This window comes from Amblyraja radiata, chromosome 4 (assembly GCF_010909765.2).
Source record: "Amblyraja radiata isolate CabotCenter1 chromosome 4, sAmbRad1.1.pri, whole genome shotgun sequence".
Classification (NCBI taxonomy): domain Eukaryota; kingdom Metazoa; phylum Chordata; class Chondrichthyes; order Rajiformes; family Rajidae; genus Amblyraja; species Amblyraja radiata.
The window spans coordinates 63,240,714-63,258,961 of NC_045959.1; the positions used below are offsets into that span (position 1 = coordinate 63,240,714).

Here is an 18,248-nt window from a genome sequence, read left to right on the forward strand (position 1 = left end):
AATGACTCCAAGAGTGATGAATCTTTTAGCCCAGTGTGTCTATGCCAGCCATTTGATAGCCGTCAATAATAATTTATTATCTGTGTTGAACTTAAAGTATCGCCATTTTAAGTGTACCATTGATTTATTTATTTTACTTGTCATAGTCCATAATTTTAAAACTAATTTTCTCAACCCGAATCTTTCCTATAAATGTAAATAGCAATACCCTTGGGTTGTACAGCTCCTAAAGATTTATTTGCCATTAAATAATGAAATTTATTTTCCTTTAAATGTTTCTATTTCGTTTAGCTGTGACACTGGACAAAAACAATACCTCTGCGCTACTTCTACATTTGGACAACTTATAGGAGTTGTATTGAATAGTTCGCACTTGTCACCAGCCCCACATCCCACCCACGTATCTTCCATGTGGTCTGTGCCTCTTTGTTTTGATTTGTTCTTTGATCAATTGAGAGTGGCATAGGATGGTTGCAACCTTCAGCTGCAGAATTGTTTGTCCTGATTTGCAAGATCAGCAACTTTCTTTTGGAATTTGCCAGAAAATAAATCAATTGATTCCTCTGCATGAGTCCGTCCGATCCTTTTGGCTGTCAGAATAAAAGTAATTCATCAGTCTGGCAGTGTGCATTTCCTCTACATAACCAGATTAATCAATTAGCATAAGATCTGTGAACTCCAAAGGGTGATGCCCTCTCACAAGGGCCTATATGATGCATCATTGTACAACGCAACCCCCTTTGTGGGCCAATTGTAGGCATAAAATAAAATGTCCAACAATGAACAGGACCGCACTTAGGAGTACCCAGCCAAAATCAACTGACAATATTTAAAACATCGTTAGATAAAAATAATGCTCAAGCATGAAGTAAATTGAGCCACATTTACAAATTCAAATGTTACGTTCCCCAATAGCCATGTACATTTGGTGCTTTTGATATCTCTTGGAATGTTGCAATGTGCTTGTGTAGAAAGCAGATCTGATTTTTGGATAAATGTCGATTTTATATTTTGGGCTTATGGTTACATTAAAAGTTCTTGTCAAAGGATTAGATTCTTGGGGGGAGGAAATTTATGAAGAGCGAAATGCCCCTTGGGAATTTTGTTAGGGAATTTTGAACCTTGTTAGGTAATCATATTGGTTGAATGGATGCTGCATAGATTTTCTTAATTAGTTGCTTCCTCAGGATTTTTTCCTCGTGGGATCAAGATCATGTTAAGAATTTTAATGTCAATATTTATTTTGGAAAATGTTTAGCATTTAATGCTGGGAGGAAGAAGACATGTTTGCCTGCTGGTGTAGCTAATTTTCATCAATTTGGTGTGCATCACCCAGATCTGCCTGCTATTTTTGTTTCTTTATAACACTTTTTCAACTCTTACAGTTTGCTCGGTGTTCAGTTCTTGCCGTTTATGTGCAGGTAATGCTTCTGGTCGTTGCCTTCTGCTTGGCCTCCCACTCTATTGTCATCCCCCTTCAACATCTGGTTAGGGCTTGTTGCCTTTTGGCACATTGGCCTCTGGCTGCGTGTTTTGGCCTCTGGCTACCCACCTGTTGCCTTGCTGTTGAACAGTAAGGCAGGCACCTGGTGTCTTTTTTTTTTTTTCTCCCTTTATGATCCATTCCAATACCTAGATATTTATGTCAGGCTTTTTTAGATTAATTGTTATTTCTATTCATATAGGAAGAAGCAAAATGGCTTGAAGATTTACTTTATTTTCATTTTAATTGTAAAATGGTCTTTTAAGTGGCATGGTTTTGTTTTTGCTTGATAACAAAAATAGTGGCTTCTGACAAAGTCACTGCAATGAAACATTAATCCTACCTACTCCTTTTGCAGGGACCACAGATCAGTATATATCCTTTTCTGATTTTCTGCAAATATGTTTTGAATAATGTTAACTGTTTGATTTGGCCATCCTTCAGGCATTTAAAGGGCAGAGCTGAGTGCAATTTTCCTTGTTGTGAGTCAATAACCTGAATATAGGTAGATGTTTTACTTTTCTACATACAACAGCTGACTTGTTTAGGCTTTTGAATGAGAGTTTACAAATTAAACAGTAGAATTATTTTTCATTTGGGATATTTCAAACCATTTTACATATTGTCCAGGAGATTTTCATTCGGCCATTTGTCTCTTAAGTACAGGGTGATCTCGTATTAACATAATTGAAGCCTTGGTGCCTCAGTTTTATTTAAATACAATGTAATCCTGCTCTCCAGGAAGATTAAAATAAAGAGAACACTTGTGCAGCATAGATTGAGATGATTCAAACCTGGGGAGTTAAAGTTCCCAGGATGATTGTAAGTGGGGTAACATATGTTGTGAGCTAGGTAATTCTAAGATGTTACCTTTTGGTACATTTGAGTAGATGAAATGCCAATGTTTTTTTTAATATATATGAGTTTACAAAGGGAGTGAAAGAATTGTTTGTTCCCACTTCTAGGGGCACAGGAAGTTCTCATTGATCCAGGTACTGTACTTCTCTGCTTTATTAACTTGAATGGTGTGACTATTTATAAATTCTTGTTTGCTTTTGTTCTTTTGCTAATGGTAAGAAACTTGCTTCAAAATGCTTTGCCTAACTGTTGTGATCTCAATCTCAAAGCAAACAGCACAATCGGAAGCATTAATATTTGGATACGTCTTTTGTGCTTGATATGTTGTGCTGATCAGTGTCCACAATCGAGGAAATGAGGAATAATTGAAAATTGGAACCAAAGTTAAAGTCTCAAGATTAGTTCAGTAGAAAACAGCACACAGACCTATCCAAAGAGAACATAGACAATAGACACGGTGTAAACTGTAATTTACAAAGATGCAAAAAGATACAATAGGTTTCAAAGGTCTTTTATTGTCACGTGTACCAATTAAGGTACAGTGATATTCGAATTACAATACAGCCATGCTAAAAAAAGCAACAACTACATAAAAGTTAACATAAACATCCACCAAAGCGGATTCACCACATTCCACACAGTGATGGAAGGCAATAAAGTCCAATCTTCTTCCCTCTTTATTCTCCCGTAGTCGGGGCAGTCGAACCATCCGTCGGGGCGATCGAAGCTCCCGCAGCCGGCGGTCGACGCCCTCGCATTGGGGCGATCGAAGCTCCCACGTCGGGGTGGTTGAAGCTGTTGCAGTTAGAGACTTCCTGAAGTGGGTCTCTAACCAGGGACCGCGAACTCTACGATGTTAAAGTCCACAGGCTCCTGCGGTTGGAGCTCCGAGGTCAATCCCCGACAGGGATCGCCTGCTCCACGATGATAAGTCCTGCAGGCTCTCGCAGTTGGAGCTGCCAAATCAATCTCCAGCAAGAGGCCGCTAACTCCTCGATGTTATGCCGCAGTGGGGACGGAGATACGATATGGAAAAGAATCGCATCTCCGTCGAGGTAAGATTAAAGAAGTTTCCCCCCACCCCCCACATAAAACAAGCTAAAGAACTCTAAAACATAAATTTAACACATACTATTAAAACAACAAAGAAGTAAGGGATAGACAGACTGTTGGCAAGGCAGCCATTGCTGGCGCCAGCCGGTGTACTCGTACTGAGGACAAATGAGAATGGAGGCAAATAAATTGAAGTCTGAAGCATGCCCCAAGTGTGAATTGTTAGTTTTTAGTGATTCTTAGTGCAAACTAATTTATGAAAAAAATGTTTCGGAATCTGTCATTTTCTTGAAATAACATGACAACGTTCATAATCTCACTGAGTATAACCTCACTGGATAAGAGCAAATAATCTGGCAGCTGTAACCCTTGTTTTGTTCTTGATTTCACCTTCATGACTCCTTGTTCTTCTATTACTGTAAAAATATATTTTTTTATCTCTTAAAACTACAGCAGAGTCCTCTTTTGATCAATCTATTTATTTGTTAAAATTCAGACGTTAGAATGGCCAATACTTTAATACTAGTGGTTGCAAGAGAGAACTTTGGTACAAATGAGATGTTAAAGGAAAAACAAATATGATGAGGTACAAAAGTTCCCCTCGGGGAATATCAGAGTTGCAGGCGATGATTGGAATATGACCTAGACACCAGAACTGAAATAAGGTAGGAATTAAGGAAATATTGCAAAGCAAAAATGCATGTATTGCTTGTGGTTTTGGATATGCTGACATTTGGGGTTGTCACAGACTTAGATTGACAGATTTAAAATCCAAATCTAAGACCAGGTGATTAAAATATATTGGCACACGTGAAATAACATGTGATTCTCCAATATTATATTAGGTAACTTTCAACTCTATGCTGATCAGCTTTGCGTAGGATCAGTATCACCATCCATTGAGTTGAATGGGAATGTCTTAATCGGGAAATTAATGGGGGTAGAAGTTATTTAATGTTAATAATCATCTATTTGCTTTTTTAATTGGAGGATAGAACCAGTATGTGGGTGATCGTTGGTCGCTGGGTCGAAGGGCATGTTTCCACACTGAATCTCTAAAGTAAAGAGGATAGAAATGGGGAGAAGCTAAGCCATGGAGCAGTTTGCACATGATTACAATATCAAGACCAAGCTTTGACCAGAAACCCTATGAGAGCTGGTGGCAAAGCTTGAAATTAATTTGAGTAGTTGATAGAAATTGGGCAACTGGCCAAGAAAAAACAATTGAGATATTTTGAGTTTTGAAGAGATATGATATGATAGGTGGAAAGAAGCTTTGGTGATGGAAAGGATACAGCATTGGAAGTTTTGCTTCGAATTTCCCATGTTATTAAGATGGCAGGCTGTTTGTTGCAGGGCAGAGAACATGTGGAATCGAGCATCCATATCCATGCCAGATTAAAATCTGAAGATAGAAGTGCATAGTTAAGTGCGCTAACTGTCCATGTAATGGCCATTGCTAAATCTCTTGAGTGTCTCCTCCCATCCCACTCCACCCTCAAGAATTTATTCCTCGCAGGCTTCGTTTTTTCAAGTGTCCTTCCAATATTTGCACTTTTAACTCTTGAAAATAAGATTATTGATTCATTCGTAATTGCCCATGCTTTTGTTATATTATGAAGTTTTGTTATATTATTGTTTAACTTGCTCCTTTGCACAAATTTAAAAAAACCCAATGGTGGGCCAAAATTGTACATTTTTATTTATGTAATGAGCAGAATACTTAAAGTTGCAGTTAGATTCTGCATCGTAGCTGCGATTCAATTCACAGTATTAAGTAGCCAGTGTTTCGTGAAGTTTGAGTTAATGCGTTTAAACTATTAATATTGGTTGTTATTAGTTTCGTAGTTGGAAACTGGATTATACTGGAATTGCTAAATAATAATTTTACATTTAATGGGAAAGGCAAACTTGTGTGTTTCAATGTATTTGCAGAACCGATGTGAAATTTTAGCTGCTATTTTATTTGAAAGCCTTACAGAACTATTTTAATTGAGTTCAAACTTGTCAAACTCCAGGCAGCAGTTACAAAATTTATTGAATGGATCCATTTTGTTTGTTTGAGAGGCTAAATTGGCTTATGTTAAGCCAATTCTCGCAAACTCAATGGTCAGCAGCTCTGTAAGTGAAATGTGTTGGAAAGTTCAGATATCATGTAATCTACATTGCACAATGGCATTTGCTGCAAACATGAATGAAGGGTGATCATATCTTTACCCTAATGAAAATAATGTAGAAAAAACTTGCAAGTTTGTGTGAAAATATGAAACCATTTTTAGCTCCAGACCACATTCTCTGAAGTAGGCCATGGGCCGAGGTGTCAAAGGGGCTCTAGATTTTAACTTTCGTGACCCATATCTTCTTGAAATTTGGCACAGATTTAGATAAAACATAATTGATAAGGAATTCATAACTCGTCAGTGCAAAAAGTGACACTCTAATTAATTAAACTAATTAGAAAAAGTAAATGCCCTCTTGTGCTCAATAATATATAGCTGTATATGGGAACATTGAATACGGGACTGCCGCAGAGGTCCAGGGTTTCACCGGTTCCTGAACCTGCCTAATTAATGGGTATGGGCAGATCCTATGCATTCCCCAGTTTACTAAACCCCACTAACTGCCAGTGTGCAGAGTGGGGATCACGGCCATAGTGGGACTGGGACAGTGCCAGGTTGGGGGAAGGTTAATGCATGTTCCACTGAGAGGAAAATGCCTAACCCTAACACTAACTCGCTCCCCCCTTCTAGAGCTGCCCATGGCTGGAGCTGGAACTGCTTTGGGACCGTCTGCGGGCTCCATACGTGTGGCCGCTCAGCGCGTCCACCTCAGCCAGCATGCCCTTCTGTATCATCAGCAGCAGCCCAACCGAAACCATGATTACATCAAATGTCAACATGGTTGGGAGAAGCACTGCCCTGCACGCCGCCCAGGCCGCCTTCAGCACCCCTATAGCGTCGGCTCCGTCAGTCCACCCACTCGTGCGCTGCAACACCGGCCGGCCGACAGCCTGACTGAACCCTCATTGCACCCACTACCCGCCATCAGTCCGACCGACCCTCTCAGCAGCCACCGGCCGGCCGACAGCCTGACCAGCCCCTCACTGCACCCACCGGCCGGCCATCAGCCCGACCGACCCCTCGCAGTAGCCAGCCGACAGCCCGACTGACCCCTTGCAGCACCCACCGGCCGGCCGACAGCCCAACTGGCCCCTCACAGCACCCACCTGCCATCAGCCCGACCGACTGACTGACCCCATCTCTCTCTTTCCCCCCCCCTCCCCCCCCCCGCTGCTCAGCTCGGCTTAGGGTCGCCTTCAGCACCCCCATAGCGCTGGCTCCGTCACGGAAGTCCCCAGAAAAAAAATACGCGTGCTGGCTGGATGTTTTCGGGTTACGGGCAGGATCTGGCCCGTGGACCCGTAGGTTGCCGACCTCTGCCCTAACCCTAATACACTTCCACAGAGAGGAAAATGTCTGACCCTGACCTATACCTTAACCCTCTTCCACTGAGAAGAAAATGCCTGACCCTAACCCTAATCCTGACCCTAACCCTACCTGTGACACTAGCCCTAACCCTGACACTAATCCTAACCATAGCTCTCCATTGTTCGGAGAACAAACCCTATGTCTGGCAATGGCGACCCTGTCTAGAGAAGAAGGGGGAGGTGGCCAATCACAATCTGGATCACTGTCAAATCACAGCTCAGACCACTCCCATTTTGAACATTAGCCCACCCACCATTACTTTAAACTTCTCTCTTTGTTCATTTTAATTTCTCACTCCAACAAGAAGATTACTTTTGCAAGCCCTCCGAGTCCCAGTTCATAAAGTCTCCCAGGGGAATTTCCTAGCTTGCTAATTCTGCATCAATTCTGCAAATTGGTCCCTACAGAAACAAAGATTATTTTAATCAGAACGGCTTTTGTCAGACAAGGGAGGGGAATGTGAAGTTAATACAGAGAGACGTCTCTAATGTGCCACGCAATTTTTTTTTTTTTGGAAACAAGGGGGCTGATCCACTTTGGCTTACTCCTCTCGGATAAATTTGTTTACCTGATGTATGTTTTCCTGTTCTTTTGTGCTAGTTTTCTTTCAATGTTCGAAGGGAAGTATTTGTTCTAAACCCAAAGCTCTCTCAAAAATATTCTAGGATGTTCTTTCAAGTTTTCACTCATCCAAGATCTGGCCCTTATTAGATTAGACAAATCTTCATGTTCTGCGCAGCTTGCCCCGAGGAGCAAAGGCATTGTGACGTCATCAGCTCGCTTCAGCACATTAGATTTAAATAAGATGTCAGATTGGTTTACAATTTTAGTAAAAAACTTTGGAAATAATGAATCAAATTTTCAGATGAGGGGATTTTTGAAATCATGAAATTCACAGGGATTGAAAACGCAGAAGCCACTGCCAGTTGAACACAGACACAGTCCATACTACTGGGAGACTACGTCCTGATAAGGTACTAGGATCGGCCAAAATTGGGACTGTTGGAGGGGACTGTACCAGGTGCTGCTACGACACCAACCGCTGTGAAGATTGAAGATTACCCCTGTTGGAGACATCTGATACGATTGACTATAAATGGAGGAGAACCAAGAAAGGACAATGGGGCTATTGACCCTACTTTTTATCCTGAGATTGGCCTAGATGGGCTGGACTTGTGGAACAATCCCTGCACCAAGATGTCCTGAATAAGGCTGACAACTGTCCTTACGTTTATAACACTGACCAAGATGGATCCATTACCACAGGTTCTTGAAGTAACCAGAAAAAGGGGGCTGCTTATCCCGGAGCGACAGACCGAGCTGAAACAGATGAGAAATGTGCTCACCAATGCCTGTTCTTTAAATGACCATCTCGCTTCCACGACATAGCAGCTGAAGGAGAGCAATCAGGTTGTGGTTGAAAATACATGATTTTGGAGTGCAACTCAGTTACAGAACTGGATTGAGGTAAATCCCAGCCGGGATCAAAGTGAAGAGCTGAGTTGGGATGGATCAGACAGACAGTTGGCATTGATGGAGAAGGAAGAAGAATGATGGTTTCACACGATGATTAACAACTTGAGAGAAAGAATGACTACATTTGTGAAAAGAAACTACATTTTTGAGGAATGTGGACAGACTTTCAAACAGCGGAAACACCTGTCAGTTCATCAAATGCGCCATACTGGAGCAAAGCCTTTGCAGCGTGAAGTTTGTGGTTTCCAGTGCAGGCAAAGAGCATCCTTGAAATACCATATGACCAAGCACAAGGCAGAAGCTAAACTTGAATTTGCTTGTGACCAATGTGAGAAGTTATTAAACTTGGCTCGGACAAAACTCTGAGCATTAATAGCCCATTATCTGTTATTGGCACTTGATTAGTTTATTTATTCATGTGTGTATATATTTATATAATGGTATATGGACACACTGATCTGTTCTGTAGTTATGCCTACTATGTTCTGTTGTGCTGAAGCAAAGCAAGAATTTCATTGTCCTATCAGGGACACATGACAATAAACTCTCTTGAATCTTGAAGTGGTTCAAGAAGGCTCACAATTTGAATGTTCATATGTCCATGGTTCATCCCTTGACGCTAAATACAGATTAAAACAAACCTATTGAAATTGAATCAAGTCAGCTAACTATAGAAACATTAATTAAGCAGGAACCCAGTTAATAGTTATTCAACAGCTAAATGATGAGTCTAAAGAATCTTGCACTCTTTTTCAGTGTCAGCAAGACACAAAGGATTAACATGAACAAATGCAATCAAGCCAGGCTCACCTAAAATAGGTAGAGCAAAGGAAAGGTTAGTGTGGAGAATATAGTTCTGAGCATTATAACACCAGTTCCAGAGACAAAGTCCAATGTCTGCAATGGGATAGAGGTGAATCGAGCAGAATTCTAGCAATTGGAAGGACTGTTCAGAACTCTGATAACAGAAGGCCACAGTAACACCCTGGACATGCATTCAAGTCGCAGCGTTGTTTTGAATGAGGGACAGGGCCCATCCAGTAGAAATAAGAACTCAATGGAGGAAGTTCTGGATGGTTCAATAACCCTTTCACCTCGGAATCGAACAGTGACTGAAAATGGTGAGGGTGATAATGTTGCGAAGCATCAACCTGTCCCAGTGTTAGCAGACTTTCAGCCTTGTACATACAGTGGAGCCACTTCACGGTCGGTGGATGTGGACAACTCGTAATCCCCATTGAAGAAGGATATGTTCTTGCGCTCAGATCCTGAATATACAGTGCTCTTGGGAAAAAGTTCACGTACAAGATGTAATTCAACCATTAAATGTGAAAAAAGCAGTTAACTGCAATGAAGCATCTTGTTCTATAAGAAATGATGTTGTGGATGGATTAGAGTCCAGTGATCTTTCTGAAAGGTATTTATCAAGTGAAGATGACTGAGAAATAAAAGTCAAGAATGGTTCTTCAGATGAGTCTTTCCAACCATATTGGAAGAAGAAGAGTAAGTTACCAGTTAAGAAGTGCAATATTAAGGATGTAAAGAAACAATCTGGACAAAAAAGTGGCTGAAAACCAAAGTCAAACTTTGAAAGGGAAGATTTCCCCACCGTATTGATGTCAGTATAAGGGTTGCTGTGCTGTTTAGAGGAGTTGACGGACTTAAGAAACATATAGAAGAGCAGCACAAAGAGGTACATGAAAGACCTTGCCCCCTCCCGGGATGTAACAAGGTGTTTCTGATTGATTGCAATCTGCAGCGCCATGTAAAGCTGATCCATACAAAAGAGAGAATATATTTACAGATCAGGAGGAAGTGCAAAGCCTTTGGTCACAACTTCAGAACGACAAACCACATTTGATCAATAATCTTGAAGCATTTTGAGCTCTATCATATGACCAAGGGTCTAGAGCGAGAGAAGCTGAACATTTTGAAACAGATGGATCCCTTGAAAGAGATTATGCACAACCCTATCCAGGAAGACAATGACTCAGACCTGGTGGGTAATCAGTGTGATGACAATCAGAACATTAATGAGGATGGCAATGATGGCGTTTCTGATGAGAAGGACATTGCCGTTTTGTTCCCAACCCTGACCAGATCGATGCCGATGGTGACAGCAGAGGAGACACCTGCAAGGTCGACTTTGACAACAACATCCCAGATATCTATGACGTGCCCGAGAACAGCGCCATCAGTGAGACTGACCTGAGGAAGTTCCAAAGGGGACGATGCAGATCGTTCCTAACTGGGTAGTGCGCAACAAGTGCAGGGAGTTACTGCAGACCGCCAACTCTGACCCTGGCCTTACTGTCGGATTTGAGGAGTTCAACGCCATCAACTTCAGTGACACCTAATTCAACACAGACCACAATCTACGCTGGCTTTGGCTTCTAGTACAGCAGCCGCTTCTACGTGGTGATGTGGAAGCAGGCCACCCAAACCTACTGGGAGGAGAAGCTGTCCAAACCCACGCATACGCTAGCGTCTCGCTCAAGGTGGTGAACCCCACCATGGGCAGAGAGGGGGGAGCACCTGTGCAACGATCTATGAAGAGACTGGCAACACCCTCGGACAGGTGCGAACTTTATGGCACAACCCCAATATCAGCTGAAAGGATTACACCGCCTACAGGTGGCACCTGATCCATCGACCCTAAACAAGCTTCATCAGGATAGTTGTCAACGAAGACAGTGGGAACTGGTAGCCATACCTTTGGTTTGGTGGACTTTGGGGTGCTGTGATACATTATGGCTCTATCATTCTGCTAATCATTGCTCTAATGCTTGCGACCATTGTGTGTACCTACTGAGGACTATGAATGTTATCATGTTTGATAAAAAGGAGGGAATGAAAGAACTAATAGTCAAATCTAAAATGGTCGTTCTTCAACAAAAGCATGGTCTAGTAGAAAAAAGAATGGCTCTGTGCCAAGTCTGAATGACATTGCAAATTATATGGAACACAATATGGAGGACAGGTTGCCTTTTCAATAAAGACATTAAGATGGCAGCCTGCGTAGTAACATGTGCTTCTATTCAAGGCCATAAAGAAGCCACGATTGAAAAAAATAGCTGACGCTCCAGAGATAAGTAATAACTTGTTATTGGATGAGCTTGATTTAGCCTCTGCTTTCCTATATTCTGAAAGCTGCAGAATCTTTCAGTCATGCCATATTCAGACTTGGTAGGAGTGTTTTACTGATAAGAAAAATGTATAATTGTGATAACTTTCCTTTGTTCCGTGAGTGGAGCCCGAGCACTGAGCATTTTTTTGGGCTCCTTGTAGATCTTTGCCACTCCCGTCTGACGAATCAATTAAAGATTGCCATGGTTTACCTTTATCTGTTTATGGTGCTATCTGCTTTTTAAGAAACGAACTTTGACACTATGACCTTGATTAATATCCATTTAGTGCTGCAAGACGCACTTTAAAGCTAAAACAGTACTTTCTGCCTCAGAAATTCTAGTTTAATTGAATTCCATTGACTTTAGAGGACAATATACTGACGGGACCATATAGGGATAACAATTGGGGAGTAATTTTGAGGCATGTAAATTTGTTTTCACTATCAAATGTTTAATCTATACTTCTCATAATTTTATTTATACCCATGAAGTGTTTGCATTTTCTTTGAGCAGAACTATCAGATTGTAATTGAAGTGTAGAACACCTTACTTATTTCTGGCATAGCCAAGATGCATACTTCGTAACTGAAGTATATCTATTTTTAGCCACCTAATCATTGGAGATAGGTTTTGAGATCAGCTTTAATGATTTGTCTTTAGGTCTGCTTGTGAACCTGCATGTAATGCAGTTTCTTCGGCCTAGGTTTCAAATATTCCTCGTCTCCGAACAGACATATTGCCTGAATGTTATGTCTCAAAAGCATGCACTGCATGCTTTATCCATTCTCTTGGACCATTGTGGGCAATGGGGTAAATTTGACCTTAAAATAGTATTTCATTCAGGCTAGCAGTGTGACTGCTGAAGAGGATCTCCATAGCTTGTGTACATTTTTCAATCTGAGAACAATATTTTGTCACACTGACATATGTAGATGAGCATGTGTGGAGAATGTAATTTTGATCTTGAATATACAGTAAACCCTCGATATAACGGACCTTAGGGTGGGGGAGGGGTGGTATGGTGTCCATTATTGTCGATTGTCCGATATAACTGAGTAAAGGATTATCGTTATATAAGTAGTGGACGCAAACAACTGTTTGTGCAGATGCTGATTAATACAAAACTGCAGATACTGGATAATACAGAAAACGACACAAAGTGCTGGAGTAACCCAGCAGATCAGGCCACATCTCTGGAGAACAAGGGTAGGTGACATTTCGGGTCGTTCAGACTCTGTCGGGAACTGGGCCTGGAATCCGGGTGAGTTGATGACCTTGTTCTGATGGCGGTCGAGGTAGATGCTATGATTGGCGGAGTCATTGGCTGCGGTCTGTGTGTGATCGGAGTGCAGGTAAGGAGCGTCAGCATTGAAAGGCGTGTCCTGGGAGTGGCCGAGGAGACTGCGTGGGCTGGTGATGGTGGCTGTAGGTCTGGTTCGAAGCAGTCGGGGAGGGATGTGGGCCAGCTTCAGCAGCCCAGCCTGTAAGTGGCAGGGGAGTCAATGCTGGCTGGGGTTGGTGTCAGTGGCCTGGCCATGAAGTGGACGGCGGTGGTGCTGCGGATGGTGCCAGCAGCCGGTGCGAGCCAGGGGTGGCGCCGGCAGCCCAGCCTGGAAGTGGCTGGAGAGGTGGTGCGGGCTGCAGGTGGCGTTGGCAGCCCGGCCTTGTGGTGAAAGTTAGTAGGTCTGTTCGCTATAACTGAAATATGTTATAAAGAGGTCTGTAAAACCGAGGGTTTACTGTACATTATCTCGTGCTGGATCTGAGATGGTGCTTTGCACTATGATGGTCTTATTCCTATTATCAGCTTTAGTCTAACCCATAAATCATGAAGACCCAGGACAAACAAGTTATATCCCTCACTTTTCAGCATAAACTTCTCAGCTGCATGCGGCCTAACTATGTCACTTAGCTCAACACACATCTGTCGCTGAGGAACATGCAATGTGATGATGGCATTGAAGTGCCATTGTTTATTTGCAGAAGGGAAGTTGGCCTGTGTTTGTTCTTTATGTCTATGCACCTGAAAATAATTTGAATTGTGATGGCTGTGTAATATGTTTTGCTGCACTCAGTCTGTCTTAAATGTTTTATTTGTTGGATCAAGAACATAATTTAAAGATCTCTACATTTTAAAAACTTTTTTACATGCTTTTCTAAACTTCCAGGTGCTTTGACAACAAATGGCATCAGTGCAGACACGAGTGCAGAGATTGGAAGAGCGAAGAACTGTTTAAGTCCTGAGGATATTATTGACAAATATAAGGAAGCCATTTCGTACTTTGGGAAGGTAATCTTGAAATAATCCTCTGATTTTTGAGACATTTATTTCATTTTGATTTTTTTCACTTTGAAGTTATAGCGTAGACCACGTATTTAAATGAAAAAAATCTAGTATTAATGGCAACTGCTATGGCAAAGAAGCAGGAAATTGCAGTATTATAAACACAGCCCCATCCATCACAAAATCCAGTCTGCACGCCACAACTCCATCTCCACTTAATGCAGACAATTTTGAAAGAAATTGATAATAACTTAATTAGAACGTTCATTATATATTGGGTCACAAATTATAGTAGTCATTTGAGGACTAGCTTTTTTCAAAACTACAAAACAATGACATAAACTACTATGAAAGAATTTTGCCTGCACAAACAGCTGAATTCAGCTCCTGTTGCCTTTCACCCATTCCTTCTCTCCAGAGGCCTGTCCCGCTGAGTTGCTCCAGCATCTTGTGTCTAACTTTAATTCTCCATTTCACTCCCTTTTTGACCTATTAGTCTGTGGCTCCTAAACTGTAATAATCATGCCACTGTAGGCTTCAGGAATAGAACCTCATCTTCTGTCTGAGCATGAAGTCTTGCTGACTGGGTATCAAAATTTACAGCTTAAGGTAACTCACTTTCTCTATCTGCATCAACTGTTGTAAGTCATTCATCTGTGATATTGACTCAATTTCTGCTTTTCAATGAGCATAATCTGACCTATGGACATGTCCAGCAACCATGCATTTTACACTGATTCACTTTCATTTGTCTTTATTCTCACTCTAGTTATCTTTGGAGCTTGGGTTTTAATTATCTTTAACTGCCCTAGTCATCTTCAACTGATGACTTTTCTATATTATTGCCATGGCAATCCTGATCTAGCCCTATCACAGATATTATTTTGTCCTATCTGTGGTAGAGTGCCTGTACTTAGAGGTAGATTTGACCTGATGATTAAGCTAATATCTGTAAATAGTGGATGGACAATAAGTCCAATGGGCAGGTTGGTAAGTATTTTGAAATGAGCATTTACATGGTCTGCAATTTTACCGAGGCTTTGAATAATGGGAAAATTGAAGTAATTTGTCAACTGATTGTATGCTGAATGGGTGGTCTTTGGAACTAACCTATTTTTGGTCATGTAATTTATGTTATAAAGTTTAATTTAAATGTCATTTATAAAAGGCATTGTATCAACTACTGCTGAAAAACTATATCCACTGTCTTAATCTTTAGAGAGCTACTTTAGAGTTAGAGCATCAGAACCGTATAGGGTGTTAGCGGGCACTTCAGCCCACCTAATTAGTGCTGAAGATCAAGCACCCATCCACATTAATTCAATTTTATTTTCCTCGTATTCTGGTCAAGTCTTTCCCCAATCCCCACAAATTGTATTACTCACCCACATACTAAGGGGACTTTATAGCGGGCATTAACCTACCAACCTGCTTGTTCTTTGGGATATGTGAGGAAATAAAGCATTGAAAGATAAACCAGAAAGTCACAGAGAATGTGCAAACTCTACATAGGCAGTACCTGAAGCCAGAATAGGACATGGGTCTCGAGATGAGAGGCAGCAGCTGTAGTAGTCGTGTCACCCAGTAATTTATATGTTCGGCCACCAGTCTACGCATACACTTCCTAAGAATATTTAATGTCAGAATCCATAATTGGTCACTTTAAATTATTAAACACAGTTCATTAATGAAAAAAGTAAGAAGAAAAAACGTATTTGTCCACCACTCTATTAGGAAGATTTTTCCTGTTCTTCCATTCCATTTCATCTTAACCTTTTGAAAATAGGATCAGCTGATCAAAAATCTCTTTCATTCAGACTCTCCTCTTTCAGCTGAATAACTTAGAAACTTTAACTTGCTATACGTTTTCCTAATAGACAAAGTTGGCAAATGGTCTCCATTCACTTCAATTTCTCAAATTTTCCTCTTCCATTTCAGTTTGTCAAATCACTCGCCTCCAATTACTGACTGAGGAACTGTACTCCTGTTGATCTTCTAGAAATTCATTGTTGCACATGTCTTGGAATCAAAGTGTATTTGTTGTGTGGCAACATTGTCAATTTTCTCTTAAACAGAATAAATAGAATCCAATGACAGGCTTTGCTAAATTTACTTAAAATACTTGGAGATCCGCATAAATATTTAGTCATGAGAGCTTTTACAATTGAATGTTCTCCCTTTATAGACACACAATGTTAGAGTAACTCAGCGGGGCACACAGCTTCTCTGGATAGAATCAATGGGTGACGTTTCGAGTCAAGACCCTTCTTCAAACCCTCCCTTTATACATACTGAACGCAATATTATCAATTCATAAATTGAAGATTAGGTTTAATGCTCATTAATATATGTTATAGTTAATGCAAACTTATCACGGTTATTATTAAATCTCTCAATCAGCACAATATTTTGGTGTTTTGGATCGATTTATTGGTAAATGATATATCCTATCAGATTATGGCAAATTGGATCTTTGTCATTAATTAGCCTGCAATGTTTGAATTGGATGTTTTGCTGGCAGAAAGTGCAATATAATGTTAAATAGTTTACTTTAATGCCACTTTACAGTACAAAAACGCTGGTGTGATCGAACTTGAAGCTTGTGTGAAGGCAGTTAGGGTGCTGGCCATTCAAAAGAGAAGTATGGAAGCTTCTGAATTCCTTCAAAATGCTGTATACATCAATCTTGGCCAGGTATGCTTTTCAATAATTGTTTCTTTTTTTATAATGTCCGTCCAATTCTCTTTAATGATTTGCATCAAAGAAATTTGATTGTTGACTAATTTTGAATTGCTGATAAAGTTTGCAAGTCTTTTGTTGACTGTTTGCGACACTTGTAAACAAGAAATCAACTTGCATTTTTTTGAGCACATAGAAAGGAAAATGTTCGGTCAAATTATTTCACAGTGGGAGTGCCAGCAATCTTGGGATTTCTGTACAGAAGAATGGATCACCAACCTTGCTGACCAAGCTCCATGTAATTTGCTAGGTAATGGTGGTGTACTCCAGTTGTGTACTCTGCCACTGGACTCTATGTGGACCACAATCGATCTGGAATTTCCCACTTGAAGACCCTGGATATGTTAGACCTTGTATCGGGTCCATGAGCTCCTTATTATAGTTGGAAGGAAGGTCATAATATGCCATTTCTTGTTGTTTGCTTGTTACTACAGGTGCACAACCTTTTATCCGAAAGCCTTGGGACCAGACACTTTTCGTAATTCGGAATTTTTCGGCTTTCGGAATGGAAGATTTTTAGCGTAGATTTTAACGGCTGGCTCAGCGGTAGAGTGCTCGGCTCATATTTGCAACGTCGCGAGTTTGCGCCCCGATCCCAGCAGTTACTCGATCGCGAGTTTGAGTCTTCAATGTAGTTTTTTCTTGCAGAATAGGAGAGAATAGGGAGGGTTAGGCTGGAATCATTCTCTGCGAGATGATCTTAGTGCGGGAGACAAGTGCAGGAGAGGTGTACTGACTGTGTGGGCAGAACTTTGGAAGTGATTGCCCACCATTCTCAAAAGCTGCTGTGTCTCCCTGTCCCTCCAACTCCAGAGGAATCCGCTCCCCGATGGGCCGCTACGGTGACAAGAGGCAGTTCGCCCACAGCCGAGCTGCGCCACCCCAAGAACAAGACGTACCTTGCACACCATCAGCTTCTGCCCCTACGGGGAGCGTGTTCCTCTGGAGTTGGAGCGGGACTGGGCTGGAGTTGCTGATCTGGGATCTCCGTGCTTGCAGTGGGCCTGGGGGTCGGTGTCCCGATGAGGGGGCGCAGCTCGGGCTGTGGGCGAACTGCCACTTGTCGCCGTAGCGGCCCATCGGGGAGCGGCTTCTGGTGGTCCTGACGTCTCTCAGCTCCTGTCCAGGGGGGTGGCCGGAGACGTCAGGACCAACAGGAACCCGCTCCCCGGTGGCCAGAGACGTCACAGCCCGAGCTGCGCCCCCTCATCCGCAACCCGGGTTCCTCTGGAGTTGGAGCGGGGCTGGGCTAGAGTTGCTGCTGGCTGTGAGTCTCTGGGATCTCCGTGCTTGCAGTCGGTGTCCCGTTGTTCCTGACGTCTCCGGCCACCCCCCTGGACAGGAGCTGAGACTGGGAACTGTACCGCCCTTGCCCCCTCCCTCTGCAACTGCAAACAACCCCACTCTCCTGCTCTCCTGCAAGGGCAGTACAGTTCCCAGTCTCAGCTCCTGTACAGGGGGGTGGCCGGAGACGTCACAGCCCGAGCTGCGCCCCCTCATCCGCAACCCCAAGAACAAGACGTACCTTGCACACCATCAGCTTCTGTCCCTACGGGTAGCGTGTTCCTCTGGAGTTGGAACGGGGCTGGGCTGCTGCTGGCTGTGGGTCTCTGGGATCTCCGTGCTTGCAGTGGGCCTGGGGGTCGGTGTCCCGTTGGTCCTGACGTCTCCGGTGACTGGCACTGACCTGCTGGCATCGCCGACATGAAGACAGTGCAAAGCCCCCGCGCCGGTACAAT

General features: G+C 42.2%; 1 protein-coding gene across 9 annotated transcripts in view; it reads left to right on the top strand.

Annotated features, from left to right (window-relative positions):
• trappc9 (trafficking protein particle complex subunit 9) overlaps nucleotides 1-18,248 on the top strand; it is a 575,858-nt gene that overhangs the window by 18,488 nt on the left and 539,122 nt on the right. For 8 of the 9 annotated variants that reach the window (XM_033019648.1, XM_033019645.1, XM_033019642.1 and 5 more), the window contains exons 5-7: nucleotides 2,449-2,475; nucleotides 13,655-13,776; nucleotides 16,339-16,464. In XM_033019648.1, coding sequence (XP_032875539.1) covers nucleotides 2,449-2,475; nucleotides 13,655-13,776; nucleotides 16,339-16,464 — 275 coding nt within the window. The remainder of the gene's footprint in view (nucleotides 1-2,448; nucleotides 2,476-13,654; nucleotides 13,777-16,338; nucleotides 16,465-18,248) is intronic. The other variant, XM_033019649.1, reaches the window with a different exon arrangement.